General features: G+C 50.7%; 1 protein-coding gene across 1 annotated transcript in view; it reads right to left on the bottom strand.

Annotated features, from left to right (window-relative positions):
• The window catches only part of FAM135B (family with sequence similarity 135 member B), a 276,991-nt gene that overhangs the window by 77,494 nt on the left and 183,448 nt on the right, over nucleotides 1-16,049 (bottom strand). The window contains exons 5-7 of the mRNA XM_072733864.1: nucleotides 11,853-11,923; nucleotides 6,630-6,803; nucleotides 2,001-2,127 (exon numbers count right to left, since the gene is read on the bottom strand). Coding sequence (XP_072589965.1) covers nucleotides 2,001-2,127; nucleotides 6,630-6,803; nucleotides 11,853-11,923 — 372 coding nt within the window. The remainder of the gene's footprint in view (nucleotides 1-2,000; nucleotides 2,128-6,629; nucleotides 6,804-11,852; nucleotides 11,924-16,049) is intronic.

The raw sequence follows: 16,049 nt of genomic DNA, 5'->3' as shown, positions 1-16,049 counted from the left end.
GCTCCTATGGATCCAGCAAAAGGCCTGTCTTGGAATATGCGTCAAAATGCTTTGAATTGACCTACGGCCTCCGATGTTCCCTAATGTCCTATGCCAATTACCTGGAAAATGGTCTGAGCTGGAGATTTTCAGGTCCATCTCTGGGGAGGCTCTGTGCCAGCACATGTAGGGGAGAGAGAAGCAGGACCCAGCTGAGGGTGCAGTGGGGCTGTGATGTGGTCACAACAAAGGTTTCAGCCCACCCACAGGCAGTCTGGAGCCAGGCCTGCAGCAGGGGGTCGGGGCCGATCCAGGGAAGCACACAGCATCTGCTAAGAAGGAGGGGTCAGTGGGTGGCCCTGGGGATGCAGAGGGCACAGGAAGTCCTGGCCTTCCACTCCTTCCCAGTCCTATGCCGGAGCCTAAAGCCATCTGTGTGCATGAGGTAATACAGACACACCCACCTCCCCTGCCTGGCTGGCTGGTACCCTGGCCTCCACTCCCTGCTGGGTCCAGTGTCATCACCAAGGACATGGGTTCTAGAGGCTCAGTGGCTGCCTGAGATCCTACATCCACGAGTCGCTAGAGTCCACCTTCAACGAAGTGCTATTTGGCTTTAAAGTCTGCTCCTTTCAAAGCACAGAGCCCTGTCCTGGGACCAGCCCCTGTCCCCCAGGAGGCTCACAGCAGCTCTCTCTTCAGCTCCCCACATGAGGACACATGACATAGAAGCCTGTCCCAGATGGACACGTGACTTAGGGCAGCTTTCGCAGCCAGGCCTCCCTGGCTGGGGCTCAGGCTAGGAGAGGTGATATCATAGGAGAGCCAGAAGAGCAGGGGACTGGATATGCTGGACCCTGTGAACCAGGAGTGGGGCTGCACAGCACAAGGGGGTGCCTCTTGGGGGGCGGATGGGGGACAGGCTGAGTGCAGACAGCCTTCCACACTTATACTATGGGCTGTGGGATGGTAGTTCAAAGTGTCAACCCGATGGGCCACAGGGTGTCCAGACACTTGGTTAAACCTGATCCTGGTGTGACTGTCTGGATGAGGCTGACGTTTGAATCAGATCGCCCTCCCGACATGGGTGAGCATCACCCAACCAGCCAAGACTGCAGAACCAAAGGGCTGAGCCAGAGAATGTCCTCTCTCTGCCTCCCTTCCAGCTGGGGCACCAGTGTTCTCCTGCCTGCACATCCAGGCTCAGGCTGGAATACCACCAGCTGGGCTCTCCTGGGTCCCAGCTGGCAGGGGGTCAGGTCTTGGGACCTGTCAGCCTCCTTTACCACGTGAGCCAATTCTGTCCAACAGATCTTCATGTATATGTATAGTGTAGACATAAATATGTCGATGCTCGTTGGAAATACTCTAATCTGTTCCTCCATCTATCTCTTGCTGGTTCTGCTTCTCTGGAGAAGCCGGGCTAACGCGGGCTGGGTATTTTTGAGCAGGTCCCTAATAAAAATGCTTCTGTGTTGGCTCAGGAGAGACAGAGGCAGAGTAATGCTGAGTGTGGCCAAAGCCGTGCACCTTACAGAAGGGTAGGGATGGGTGCTGATGGGGAGGAAAGAACGAAGGAAAGGTCAGAGTATGCATATTTATTGAGCACCTACTGAGTACCAGCATTGGGCTAGGAACTTTACATCCATTACAGCCACGGGTACACACACGACCCCAGAAGATTATTAAGTTTTCATGACCTCACCCTTCGGGGTGGGGCAGGGAGGAGAGTTAAGACCCAGAAAAGTGAGCAAGTGAGAGACGGGGCCAGGTTTTGAAAACAGCTCAAGGCCAACAGGCTTTTAAGGTTATGATGTCATCCAAGGGAGGCCCCTCACAGGGGACCACACAGAAGAGACGCATGTGAGGACCCTGGGGCCAGTGTCTGCCCCAAGGCCGGCATCAGGAATAGGTTTCACAAGAAGGCAGGGATGGATGGGCAGATGAGAGGAAGGGACACACACCCCACGCCCTGCAAAGCCGAGTGTGGCCTCAGGGCCACGTCCCCGTGCGGACCTTACCTCTGAGGATGTCGGCTTGCAGTATCCGGCTCCGAAGACCAGGTTTTCCAGAGAGAGGCTGGACTGTTCTGGTCCTGTGTCTGGCCCGCCTTTACCAAGCCAGGAGCCTCTTCCCGGACGGGTAAAACTGCAAGGCACGAGGATTGGAGAGGGAGAAAAACAGTGTCAAGAGAGGGATGATGCCAGGAGCTCAGCCCCTCGGGGCTGTCAGTGGGGCGCTGGGAGCTAAGGCATTTAGGAGGCGTAGTTTGCCCCGGCCTAGGTGGTGCACCTGGCATGAGATCTTGGCAGGAAAATGGCACACATCCTAGAGGCCGACCACGTGCCTGCCGAGAGACACTGAGGCAGGGCTCCAAGGGGACGGGCTCCAGGCCAGGACGGGGGGCTCCAACCGGTACCGTCTGGGTCTTGCTTCTACTCCCTTCGAGGTACAATCTGGAGTGAGCTCCTTCAATCCTCCCCGCTTCCCTAAGCTCCTATTGTATTTCCGCTTAATTCATTTATTAAAATATGTGCTAGGTGCGTGGCACACAGCCGGCGGCGTGTTCGGTGGCAGGGAGGCCAGCGGGTGCAGCAGGCGTAGGCCTCTCTGCGAAGACACTGTGGCCTAGGGAGGGAGCCGGGTGTAGTAGGGGCAAGGTGAACTCAGAGCCGTGAGCACCGAAGAGCAGCGTCTGGAGCCAACCGGGTGAAGGAGGACCCGTTCATGGAGAACGGCCCGGCGGGCTCCAAGCCCAGGGGCAGCACCCACAAGCTCCGGGTGCCTCTGAGGGGCTGGGACGTGGGAAGGGTTGGTCTCAGCACCTTCCCCGGCGGCCCTGAGGATCCCATGAGATGAGCCCAACACAGCTTTAAGTACAGCATCAGGCAAGCGGTAACGATTCCATAAATGCTCCAGCTGTTGTCGATCATGCCACAAATATAATAAAATCGAACGCCGTCATTACCGTGTTTAGATAGTTACTGTTGATAACAGCACAAATATCACGGGGTGTAATATAATCATCACTCTCGTGTGGCTGGAGCGGCGATGTAAATCGAGCGTGCAGTTTAGCTACAAATGGATAAGAGGGATGTTTCGGGGTAAACATATATGCCATGAGCAGCGATGCTCAGGGCACGTTCGGGGGCAGGATGCAAATGAATAACTGGAGTCATTGGTTATTTTACTTAACTGTGGGCTCGGCTGGCTTTCCCAGTGGATCCGAATCCCTCACGCCAAAATCCAGCTCTTCCCATTTAAGGATTAAAAAGTAGATTCTCTTCTCCGGGGTGTTTCAGGAAAGGCGGGAGGCCTTTTGAGGTTACATTTTAATTTCACACCTGCGTCTTCCTGATTGGTTTTAACTGACACTGCAAAGCTCACCTTTCTGGAAAAACCAGAGCTTGCCCTATTTGACAGGTATTTCCTATAATTTTAAAGGGTTTCCTCTGTTCTCAGCCACTGTGAGCGAACTAATAGAAATCCTTCCTGTAGAATCCAGAGAACAGAAGACAGTTCTATTTTTACCCCCATCCCTGGAGAAGCAGGCTTTGACGTTGAATGTCTATGTGGGCTCCTCTCTGCTGCATCCGATTTGCAAGGAGCTCTTTCCGTCAGGTTACATGTTCTACGAGGAGTTTCCAGATCCCAATTCCTCGTTAGATCGTATCAAGGCTCCCAGCAGCAGGAGGAGTGACACCTGCTTCTCACAGCTGTTTAGGTCAGTGTGAACACTGAATCTCCTAGTTGGACCCTCGCTGGTCCTCCTGCCTCCACCCTGATGTCACCTGCAGCCCAGCCCACTCTGGCCACCAGAGGGATCTTCATGGTGTAGCTCTCAGGAGGTGATGCTCCTGCTCAAAACCCCCCATGCTTCCTTCTTCGACAGCAAATGGATTCTCAAGTCTGTAATGTGTTATTAGTCACATTGTTAAATGTGAGCTTTACCCACCCCAGTTTATCACTCCCTGTGTCCGACTTAAAGGCTGTTTCTTCTCTGAAGCCCATCCTGGTTTCCCCTGAGCAGAACTATTTCTTCCCCACACTTAAAGTTTTCTCAATTCAGAACGTGCTTGTTGGGTGCTAGCCAGGAGGCCGAGATCGGGGCCTGTAGGCACTGTGTAGATTTTAATCAACTGAATGCATGGCCAGGGGCTCGACGACGTGTACTATCTCATTTAACCCTTCTAACAACCTCCTGGCATGTAGTGACACAGAAGCCCCGGGAGGTGAAAAGTCACCTGTGTGAGCTAAGATGCTTAATCTTAGCAGGAGACTCAAAATGGAACCCAGAACCCAGATCCCTTGCACCCCAAAGCCAACCCTTTTAAGCCCATCCTACATCATGCTCCCAGGGTGGTTTGCATACTGATCTAGACTTAAATACTTAAATGTGTTTCTGCCCTGCTGGGCTCTAAGCCCTTTAGGGTCCCAGATCTGATCCATTCATCCCAGAGCTTCCTGGCTCGGCCTTTCCAGAAATGGCTAAAGCTTAATACCCACCACTAATCAAGCACGTGTTCACCATATGTTGGCGCTGACTGTGTGCTTCATCTCACCCCCTTCATCTCCGTTGGGTTAGTATCACTGCTAATTTTGGTAAGTTTCCTTCCTTCCTTCCTTCCTTCCTTCCTTCCTTCCTTCCTTCCTTCCTTCCTTCCTCCTTTATTTCAATGTTGAGCCAGATGTCTAGAGAAGTCAGACACCCCTCCAAGAATCTCCAGCAATTACCTGGTGGTGCTAGACATCAGGATGGGTTCTGATGCAGCTGAGGCACAAGAGCTCCATCTCTGGAACCCAGAACTGCCTGCAGGGAGCTCTGCTTTTCCCAGCCGGGTTGCTCAGCTCACCTTTAGCAGTGGAGAACCAGCCACTCACAGGACACCACCTTTGGCCATCAGCCCTGTGTCGCTGACAGCAGACAGACTGTGTCCTCACGTCTGCGCCAAGGCCACTCTCTGCCAAGCCTCAGAGCGAGCACACAGCCAGGGAACATCCTTAGCAGGATCATCATACCCTCTGCAGCTTTCTGGATTCTATGTCTCCTGCAGATTCCCAAATCCAGGTCTGCTTTCCTCTGATTCTGTAATGTTTCCTGTCAAACGCAGCATTTGCCATATGATGATGCCATAAATGCAGATGGGCTCCCTCCATCCAAGTCTGCACTCCTCAAGGGAATCGTCTATCACAGTGTCTCTCTAGTATACTCTTCATGTCCTAATGCTGTTCCTGGGGCACAGCAGGCCCTTAAGAAAGACCAGTGAATAGTCTTATGGTCTCCCTTACAGAGGCACCTTCTTTTTCCTCAGGGTCTAGTTTTCATGGAAGAGTTCAATCCTCGATGGGCAGGAGAATGTCTACTCTCGCTTGTAGAATGCCGAAAGCCAGGCACTCCGCAGGCACAACCCATGACGCCAGCTCTCTTCACCTTCAGTGGCCTTGGCTCCACTCATGGGCTCTGAACTAACCCCCTGCCGTGGGCTCTCCCTAGGTCAAAACCCAGTACTGCTGAAGGCTCACCCTATGTAGTGCCCCTTTCTCCCAGACACCATGTTCTTTAGCCCACTGAGCCTTGATCTCCGGGTGACACTTCTCAATTTGGGGATGATGGTTGATCTGACACATAGCCATCAGGTCCACCATTCAAGGTCAATGTCTGAATTGACCCCATCAGCAAACGCAGCCTGGGAAGGAGCTCGGCCGAGGGCCACAGGGATGGAGTGAAGGCCGCCAGGAACAGCACCTGTTGGCCACATCACCTGGCTAGGATCCGGGTTCCTCCTTCCCTACTCGGTGACTCCAGCAGGTGATCAGAGCCTGGGCCTCACCCAGCACTCAGTGGGACTGGAGTCTCTCCCACAGTCATTTGAACTCCCAGTTGGGGAGTCCCAGAAGCTGTCCTGAAAGGGGACACTGGAAAATCAGCTCCTTCCTGAGATGTCACACTGCAAGACTGTCTCCCAGAATGGCCCTTTGCACATGTGAACAGCCCATGCCCAGTGCATGGGCAAGGTTCTGAAGTGATCCCGTGTACACATCTGGCCATGTCAGGTGCATAATGCAACGTGCCAGCTCCATTCCTGCAGTTGTGGGATTCAGGAAGCCTCAGTGGTTTATGGGGTTTCACTGACTGGAGAAAACATGGGGCCACACAGGTGGTCTTGCTTTTGAACAAAGAGCAAGCTGGGGAGAGGGAAGAAAAGAGAGCCCTGCCCCGGGGCCTGGCCACATCCTCATCTAAGAGTCACGGGATACATGAGCGCTCCTGGCTTACAGATGAAGACTGTGTGTCTTGGGGACATGTGGGGACTTCTCAGACAAGGCACAGTTAGAAAAAGCAAAGCCTGGCAGGTGCGTGGGTCTGACCCCTATCGAGTCTGGATCTGACCTACCGCTGGCAGGTCTTCAGCACACCCCACCCCTGTGCCCTCCTGAAGCCCTCTCCACGGCTCCCACCCACTGCCCACCTCTCCTCTGCTCATGAAGGAGGCCCAGAGCCTAGACTGTCGGCCTGGGAGACACTCCTCTGGTCTGTGCCCATCAATCCCGGCCAGCCCGGTGCCCCTGGGCCATAACGGGGACCGAGCAGAACAAGAAATACAAGGCGGCACCCCCACACGTCTCAGATGCTATCCATAACCTCATACCTGATCAAGGGCTGCTGCAGAGCCACCAGGGCAGCGTGGATGGTCACCGAGATCACTGACAGGTGGAAATAGTCGAACATGACGGGGACCTGGTGGTGCAGACCCCTCCGGGGGTGGAAGTGCAGGCCTAGCGTGCGGCTGCTGATCAGAGGTGCCCCCGCCACGTCCCTCAGCCTGGAAGGCAAGTGAGCGAGCGCACGTGAGTGATGGCAGGCCATCCCTGCTGTCACCCAGGCAGGTCTGCGTGACAGCCTCACCCTGGGGCCAACCACCACGCACACATCATCTTATTCAATCCCTACAATCACTCTGTCTGGTAGAAATCATTTCTCCCATGATCGGCAGCTGAAGAATTTAAGCACCCAAGAAGGAAAAGAACTCAGGAGGCATCACACAGCTACCTCTGGGCAGCCCCAGGGCTCAGGCTCTGCTGCCAGGGACACCAAGCCCTTTGTCGGGCCAGTGATAGAGATACTCCCAGATGCATTTCAAGGCTCATCTCAACACTGGAGCCACCCTGAGCTCCCTCCCAGCCTGCCTGCCTCCCTCCCTGCTCATCTCTCTCCACCCACAGCCAGGACAGCACCCCCTTTGTAAGTTTGTATTTTCTATGAGATCTCTGCCTCCTGAGACCAGGAAATGTGACTGACTCGCCTTTCTATCTCCACCACCTAGCATCCTATCCATCATACCACAGAGGCTGGCCCAATGTTTGCTTATTAAAAGGAATAATTGACTGAATGAGTAAATGAGTCCCAAGTCATACTGGTTAAACAGTCTGACCACTTTCATCAAGGATTCCTCTACCTTTGCTCCAGCATTTTGTCCTCGGTGTGAGTCTGATTCCTAACAGATGAACTGGCTGGGAGCCAAGGTCCAACCAAGCCTCTGATGATAAAAACGGGGTTGATTCTGCTCTAAATGAAGCTCCTCCAGTGCTAATCCCAAGCTCTAGAAACCAGTCACTCGGCTTCTCTCAAATTTCTCTGAACCAGGGCACTTGGGACTTGAGAAGCTCTACTTCCAAGAGTAAAGCAGAGAGCTCAGAGAATAGTCAGAGGACAGGCTTCTCCTTCCTCCGTAGATGGGGAAATGAGACACAGAGAGTAGAAGGGGAGCAAACCCCCAAGACCCAGCCCAACAGGTTATGCTTCCTGGAATCCTTGCTGCTTACAGCTTGTGTGCAAACCGACGCCAAGTATATAAATCGCTGCAGCCCAGTGTGACTCCTTAAAAGACCACAAACAGGGCTTCCTCTCTTACCTGGGAGAAACCTGATGGGGAAGGGGTTAAGAGCACACCTTCTGAGCCTCAGAAAGTCATTATCATTTATAGTCACTTTAATTCTGAGAACAATTTACTGAGGTCTTACTAGGAACTGAATCCAGTGCTTTTCCTGCAACCCGTATGACCATTGTATGAGGTCTTTTCTAGTATTTACAGATAAGGAAGTAAAGCCAGCCTGAGTTAACTGACTTGTTCAAAGTCATAAGATAAAGCCAACCATGCCGTCCATTCTGCAGTACTTGACTCTATTACTTAGAATGCACTTGGTCACAGGGTTTGTAGGAATCACAGAAATATTCTTAGGCTCAAACAACAACAGGAGGGGAAGTACATGTCAGGGTAGCAAAGGCGTCAAAAATGTGAAGAATTTAAGCCACATTAATAGGAGTAAAGACCTCAGACTAAAGGAGGTGATAGCTGTTTTGTTCTCTAAAATGGCTAGAGCTAATCAATGGAGATAAAACTCAGTTCATGGGTTTCTCAATTTTGAAAAGATGGAGATAAACCTGAGAGCACTGAGAAGACACTGTCTGTGTTCTTATAAAGGAACTAAAAAAAAAAAAAAAAGGTCAAACAAACAAACCCACAAAACACGGAGAAAGAGCCCTGATATTTAGTTGGAGATGAAGAGATGACTTTATTGAAGAGTCTTGTTATCTGATCTCAAAGGGTCATCCTGACTGAGAATTTTTCTAAGGGGTTGCAAGGACTAAAATCGAGGGCAAGCGAGGGAAGGCACACCAAAAGGACTTGTTCCTTAAATAAAGAAGAATTTCCTCATAGGCAGAACTGTCCAGGGATGGAATGGGATCAGATGGCAAGGAGGGAGCTCGCTGTCCCCGTGGAGGCGTACGCTCATGGGCCTGTACCATGTAGCAGGTGCAGGTGTAAGGGTAGACTAGAGCAGGGTGACGTTGACTTTGGGGATGAGATAATGCTTTGTTGGGGAGGGAGTGCTGTCCTGTGCGCTGCAGGATGTTCATCGGCATCCAGAGAATCCACCCATTACAGGCGAGTAGCACCACCCCCAGTGTAACAATCAAAAATGTCTCCAGATGTGGCCAAATGTCCCTGGGGCACAGAATCGCCCTACCCACAGTGAGGACCACTGGAGGAGATGGGTGTCAAGGGGTCTCCCCAATCCCTAATATTCCACACCACACTTCTCTAGTTTGGTCTCCACTCTGGCCTGCATCGTTTTAAAGAAGCCATCTGTGTGGGGCATGTTTCAAAGCCTTATGTCCATCCCCAGGATGGGCTACAGACGCTGTATCATCCTTAAACCCAATTTATGAAAATGAAAAAATATGGCATTATGAACTCTTCCGCAGCCTCTGGCTTCCTGCTCCTCTTAGCTAATCTTCTCCTCCATGAAGCCCCCCTGCTCTGATTGTTATTAAGCACTCTGCATTACAGGGAGGAAGGGACACAGGGGAGCCTGGCCCCATGTGCATTTAGGAAGCCACAGAGAGGAAGAAGGCATTGATTTGGCAGGCCGCACACTTGAGATTTTGTCTCTGTTAATCTTCATAACAGACCTCAGAGGCATGATTGTATAACAATGTCCATTTTATAAATGAGGCTGCTAAGATGTTCAGGGACCTGACCAGCATCTCATGGCTGATGAGCACAGAGCCTGCACTGCTGATTTTCATACACGCTGGGCCCATCTCTGTCGACTACTGTTTTGATGGCAAGTCTCATCTTCTGGGTCTACCATGACTACCATTCAGCCTGCCTGGTGGAATGGATGGCAAAGGACTACAAGGCTGACTTGCAGAGTTCTCTGATGCCTTAGAAACGTCCACCATGGAGTAATGGATGAATGTCTCTGAAGGAAGCAGGCAGAAGAAGGTAAGGCAGGGTGGGTTAACGAAGTGGGTGAATGATAGGAGCCGCAGATGGTGGAGGGGGCATATGAGACCAGACAGAGGGGCTTCACTTCTGAGTTTATAGGTTAGGAAGAGGCCAGCCTCCTACAGGGGCTGAGTTCAATATGGCACTAGAACAGCAAACCCTGGGAATGGTATGAGGAAAATAAGATTTTCCAAGCATCTACCATCTCACAAAGGAGTAAACAGCAATGATGAGGGAAGCAGGTGGCCAGAGGGGCTTGGGTCCAGACAAAAATGAGGAATCTGTGATATTGAGCCCAGACACCATGGCAAGACCATGGACAGATACTTTGACTGCCCAGAGACTAGACATGACCATCTGCACATCAGCAGATGCCCATTCTCAATGTGCAGACACATCAGGTCATGGGCAACTCAGAGAATCCCATCTGATTCTACTCCTGTGTCATGGAAACTTCCATAACAATCAGACACATCTTGGGGATGGGACAGCCCTTGCGGAAAGGGAGAAAGTTCCAATAGGGAGTCTGGACTTGGAAGGGATTGAGGGATTGTCTTGCCAACATAAGACCACCTGGCCAACTGGTTCTCCATTCTCCATAGTAGAATGTGAAGCAACTGCTGAAGAAGTACAGACACCAGAAGTGCAGATTAATTTGTGGAGAGTGGTCAGAACAGTTCTCTGAGATTCTGCTAACAGCACAGAGGAAAAAGGAGTGTCTTCCCCATAACTGTGAGCCTAATGAAAGAGATCTTCAAATGAGATTGCCCTGTGTCCCCTAGAATCAGGGGAACATAGGTCCTTGTACCCGACTCATCCTGTAGAAGTCCTCAGGAGAGAAGCTGAGGGTGGCTGCAATGACCAAAGGAAGAGTGAAGAAGACTGCAGGGGGAAGGGAGGCCCCATCAGCAAAGGATTCAAGTGCCTTTGTTCATTTCCCAAGGATCAGATATGGGTTCTTTGGAGAAGAATATGCCAGAAGAGCTTCCTGCAAGGGGTGAATGAACCAGCCATAGGAGGCATCACTATATCAAAGCACTGCAGGATTGGGGAGGCGGTAGTGAGGGAGCTTGCCTAATTTATGGATAGATCCCCACACAATGTATAGGGATACCTCAAGAGCAAAGAACCTAGCAATTCAGACTCTACTACATGGAAAGTCCTGCTTGCTAAGGAACCTATCCCACATGAGCCTTGCCCTCTGCAATCTCCTTCCTCCTTACTGCACTTGACCCTGCAAGATCCACACACCTGGGCAGAGACGGGGCCAGGAGCAAATATGAAGCCACCCACCGTGCTGCCCCAACCACCACACTGCCCCTGGCCTGGGGGCTTCCAGATCCGAGCAAGCCCAGAGCTTGCTCAGGGTGGTGGTAGAAACAGGAAGGGAAGGGAGCAAGGAAGAGGTCATAAACTGGATGAGAGGTTGCAGTTTTGGAAATATCCTCGAATAGACTTATAATCCTTGAAACAGGGCCTAGTTATCTCTGACCTGATAGAACCTGCGGCTGACAGCTCACCCAGAGTAGGAGGAGGCGGAGGCCCCAGAACAGGATGAGAGGAAGCAGTTATGGGGAAAGAAGAGTGCCTGTCTCCTGCCTGTTTAATCAGCAGGTTACAAAATAAATGGATTTTCCTTTTTCAGAGTCGAAACACAATAGCAGGCATTTAGTACAAAGATGCAGAATCTTGGCCAAACCTCCTGTGATTCAGAAGGAGCTTTGAGACTTACCACCTCACAGGGTCATTAATTTAAAGACCGAATTAATGCTGCACTGAAAATGAATGGAGGTGTCAGGCATGAGAAGGTGCTAGATAATTAGGGCAAGCAGGCAGGTGTTTTCTGTGCGCGCAGCACTTGAGCCATCTGCCTAAAATGTGTGCAGTCTGAAGTGACCACGTAGACACTCCCAGCCCCGTGGTGGGGTGGGCTGTGGCAGTGGAGGGCACTGCAGTGTCTCAGGAACTGGGTTTCAGAGAGATGTTTTGGGGTTCATGGCCACGAGGTGCCCCAGGGGTAGGGTAGGGTTGGAGGAAGGAATCCATACCACCACGATTCAGAGATTTCGGGACACTCACTGTTGTTCACTGTCTGTGAAGTGCAGATCCACCTTGAGCTGAAAATCAACTTCACTTAACGCCTCTTCCACCTGCAAGAGAAACAAAGCGCAAGGGATTGAAGAGTCAAATCTGGCCCAAATGAGAAATGCAGCTGACCTATTTCTCAAAGTTTAGGAAAAGAATCTCGCCACAAAGTTGACATTTATTCATCAAGCAGAATTCCCATGCACGTTCTCTGGAATTCTGGTTGAAGGGCCTGTGAGTACTTCCAGGAAAACAGGAGGGGATTTATGTGGTCACACATGGGGAAAAAGCCAATTTGGAAAAAAAAAAAAATGTTAAACAAGTTTGCTGTATCGCAGGACTTTTGAGAACCTTCTCTCCCCAAAACAGCTTCGATCTGGGATCCTTTTAGGCGGGATGGGAGGGTTCCATGGCACCTGCTCTGGGAAGGGCTGGGGGAGCTGTGAACTCGTTCAGAGGAAACCCCATTTGGCTAGTGATGGGATGATGTGGGAGGTGACATCATCTCTGCCCTCAGGCACGCCCGCCTGGTGGGCCCTACTGTCCGGGTGTCCAGAGGAGGTTGCGATGCTCAGGAGAGTGAAGTTACTCTGCAAGGTGGCTCAGCTTCCTAAGACGGCAGATCTTTCATTGTTGTCTTGAGGGCCCTTACATTCAACCATTTACACCTCAAGACACTTTGGCATGTCCTGTCCTATCCACAGCTGCTTTCATTCTTGACTTTCCATTTTTCACCAATTGGCAAAGGAATCTATTTGTTTTAACTGCCAGCTTCCAACATGCATCTATTTTTTTTAAAGATTTTATCTATTTATTCATGACAGAGAGAGAGAGAGAGGTAGAGACACAGGCAGAGGGAGAAGTAAGCTCCTTGCAGGGAGCCTGATGCGGGACTCAGTTGCAGGACTGGGATCATGCCCTAAGCTGAAGGCAGGCTCTCAACCACTGAGGCACCCAGGCATCCCTCCCACAAGTGTCTAAAAGATGGCACCCCTCATTCTCCTTTTCCACACTGGACATCATCCCCCCATCTCCAGGGAGGTTGCTTGCCGAATACTAGGTCCCACCGCTGCCCCAGCTCAGCGGAGAAATCCAGGTCAACACGGTGCACCTGGGCCAGGACTTGGGCTCCTCCCTATGCCCGGGCTGGCCCGAGCCCTCCTCTCTCCCCTGCAACACAAACCCCTGGTTTCTAATTTCTATCTCAGCATTCAATGCTTCCTGTTACAATGGTTTCAGGTTCCTAACCTGCAAGCCTGTGAGCCAAATTATATCTGCAGATACATTTTGTTCAGTCCACACAGAGCTGCAAGTTGCAACTCACAAATTGCAAACATTAAAAAATCAGGCAACTTCACATTTCTATTGCAAGTTTCCAGCTTCTATTAAATAAAAAAGTCCCTGGATCTGGCAATGCAGGGCTGGCATCTGGAAGTTTCGTTTGGATCAGGCTCACAGTGCTCATTGACAATCCTCATCTGGCCTGTGGCTAAACCCCCTTGGCCATTTTCTTGCCTCCTGTCCACAGTAATCAGTCACCATTAAGGGAGAGTAGTCTTAATTTATTCTGGATCTCCAGCTCCAGGAATAGAGCCTGCCACATAGAAAGTATTAATGTATCCTGAGGAATAAATAAAGCTCTTCTCCACCCCCATTCCTCTCAGTTTTTGTTTCTTTGCAAAATGTCCTCATCCCACAGCGGTGGAAATCTCTTACCCAGAGGCATCTCTGGAAACGCGTTCCTGGTTAAGCATAACTCAGGCAGAGACATATGGGTGGAATTTATCTTTAGGTCCCCGGGGTTTTAAAATTTGTTCAAAAGAAAAAAAAGCATTTAAAAGTTAACATTTTGCTGGATCCAAGTGCTATGAATAACTTCCGCTTCTAGCTTTGTTTTGCATAATCACAAACCTTGCTTCGTACACACAACCCAAGCAACTGAGCCTCTTGCCACCCGTTCCTAGGAAGTGAGACTGGCAAAGTTAGCCCGCCTAAGCATCTCCTGAGCCTGCTGGCTAGCAAAAATCCACTGTAAGTTCCAGTTTTAAACTTGCTGCAATTCCTTTGGAACTAGGAGAGGAATCCCGGGCCAGGATGAGCTGGGGCTAGATTGAGCCTGGCTATGACTTTACTGATGTCTCAATAATTGAATTCCAAGATGCTTCAGAATGACGTCACTGGCTTCTCTAACCATTGAGCTCACCATTGGCTGTTGGCTGCCTTCCCCTCCCTCCAAACACACATGTACACACACACACACACACACACACACTTGCACATGGATACATGCAGAAGAGTGCACACACATGCATGCATTTGCACATGCACATATGCACACACACTTGTACACATGTCTTTCCACTGCTCCGTCCTACTTGGCTAAAGACATCACTTCCCTTTAAGAGTCAACGTTTAGCACCAGGAAGGCTTTTGGCGTAGCTCTGGACATAGTGGCTAGTATTTGCAGAGGAGTTCCTATGTCACAGTCCACTGCCCATACTGTTACTCAATGTGAATAAAACTATGGATTCAAAAATATTGTCCCCATTCACAAGTGAGGACACTGAGGCTCAGGGTAGTAGGGAATTCCAAATTCAACTTCCCCACGGTGAAGTCGTGAATGAGTCCCACAGTCCAGATTTGTTCAAGGGTCTGTCCACTGCTCTGGCCTATTTTGATGGTCTCATCTGTGCTGTTGGGTTGTGTGTTCTCTCCCTGGTTGGTTTTGACACCCCTCATCATGGTGACTCTCACATCTTCCCCCCTCCGTTCTTAGGTTCTCTCTTGAGCTAAATCACAGCCGGGCGGGAAAGAAGGCGGCATGGGAGCTAGGATACATGGGTGCCATTCTTTGTTCTACCCTGGGCCAATCAACCTCTCTAACTTGATTTTCTCATCTGCCAAATGAGGGTGAAATGTTACTCTTCCTCCTTAGACAGCACTGCTATTGTGTGACTAAGAAAATGCACACCACGGGCTGAACATAGCGTATGAACAAAGATCATTCTCAACAAATATCAGTTATTGTTATTATTTCTAAATTACTGAGGTCCTGGCTCCCCCCCCGCCCCCCCGCACTGACTCCACACCGGAGGCCTGAATACTGCTTGTAAACACAGGCGTCATGCTCAGATTGCCTGGGATCAAATCTCAGCTCTCCCACTTCCGAGCGGCATGACTTTGCACAAATTACTTCCTTTCTCCACATCTCTGTATCCTCATCTGTAAAACAGGCACAGTAAAACACATCGCAGTACTGTAGCAATGATTCGAGATCTTCCAAGAAAGCACTCGACACAACGCCTGCCACACGACACACACCTAATAAATACAAGGTTCTATTCCTGTTACAATCCTGAGGATGTTAATATGACTCAATCTGAATTCCTATCACTTCCCAAAGGAAATGCCTCTTCTCCTAACTACCCAGGGCTGTCAATGGACCCCAAGCCCATTTCATGGCCAAACCATACAGTCAACTCCCACTGAACTTTCTTGACTACAGGATGTGCTGCATCCCCTCTGCTTAACCTGAGCCCCAGTCTATGGGCTGTCCTCCCGATGGAACAGAGCTCACTCTTTCCACCTGTGCCCACTGTTGCTGCCTCTGCACTGGTGCTCACCAGCATTCGCATGGGCCACAGCACTGCCTCCATGCCCTGGGGCTTTGGGCTCCACATTCTATATTTCCACCAGATGGACTTTTTGGAATTCTAGCTCTCCTCCCCCTGACTCCCAAGGGCGCCTCCTGCTTGCAGAACAGGTAAACATATGGTGTTCAGCAGAGCACGCATGGTGCTCCGAGATGTGTCTTTAACTCTCCTGTCCAGCCACACACCTGTGCCACCTCTTACCCCACTGGAAACGACGCTCTCCTCCCCAGATCTGCCATCTACTTCGCTGCATTTCCCTGCGCTCAACACGCTACCCTTGGTCTCGAAAGCTCTTCACAGCCTCCTGCGGAAATTCCACTCATTCTGTACAAATTCAAAATTCTTTATATCAACTCCCTGTCCCCTCTGCCTGACTCACTAGGTCTGGGATGGCTTGAGTAGCTGCATTTTGAACAAGTACTGTGGGGGTTCTGTGGTGTGAGTACAGTACGGAATCCCACGTTGAGGGATGCTTTTCATTTTTAAGCCTATAAAAATGCAACCTTGTTGATTGATAAACGCTTTTCAATATAATCTG

The sequence above is a fragment of the Vulpes vulpes genome, chromosome 13, assembly GCF_048418805.1.
Source record: "Vulpes vulpes isolate BD-2025 chromosome 13, VulVul3, whole genome shotgun sequence".
NCBI classification, from domain to species: Eukaryota; Metazoa; Chordata; class Mammalia; order Carnivora; family Canidae; genus Vulpes; species Vulpes vulpes.
Note: the sequence above shows the minus strand (reverse complement) of the source record. Positions and strands in the feature narration are given on the sequence as shown.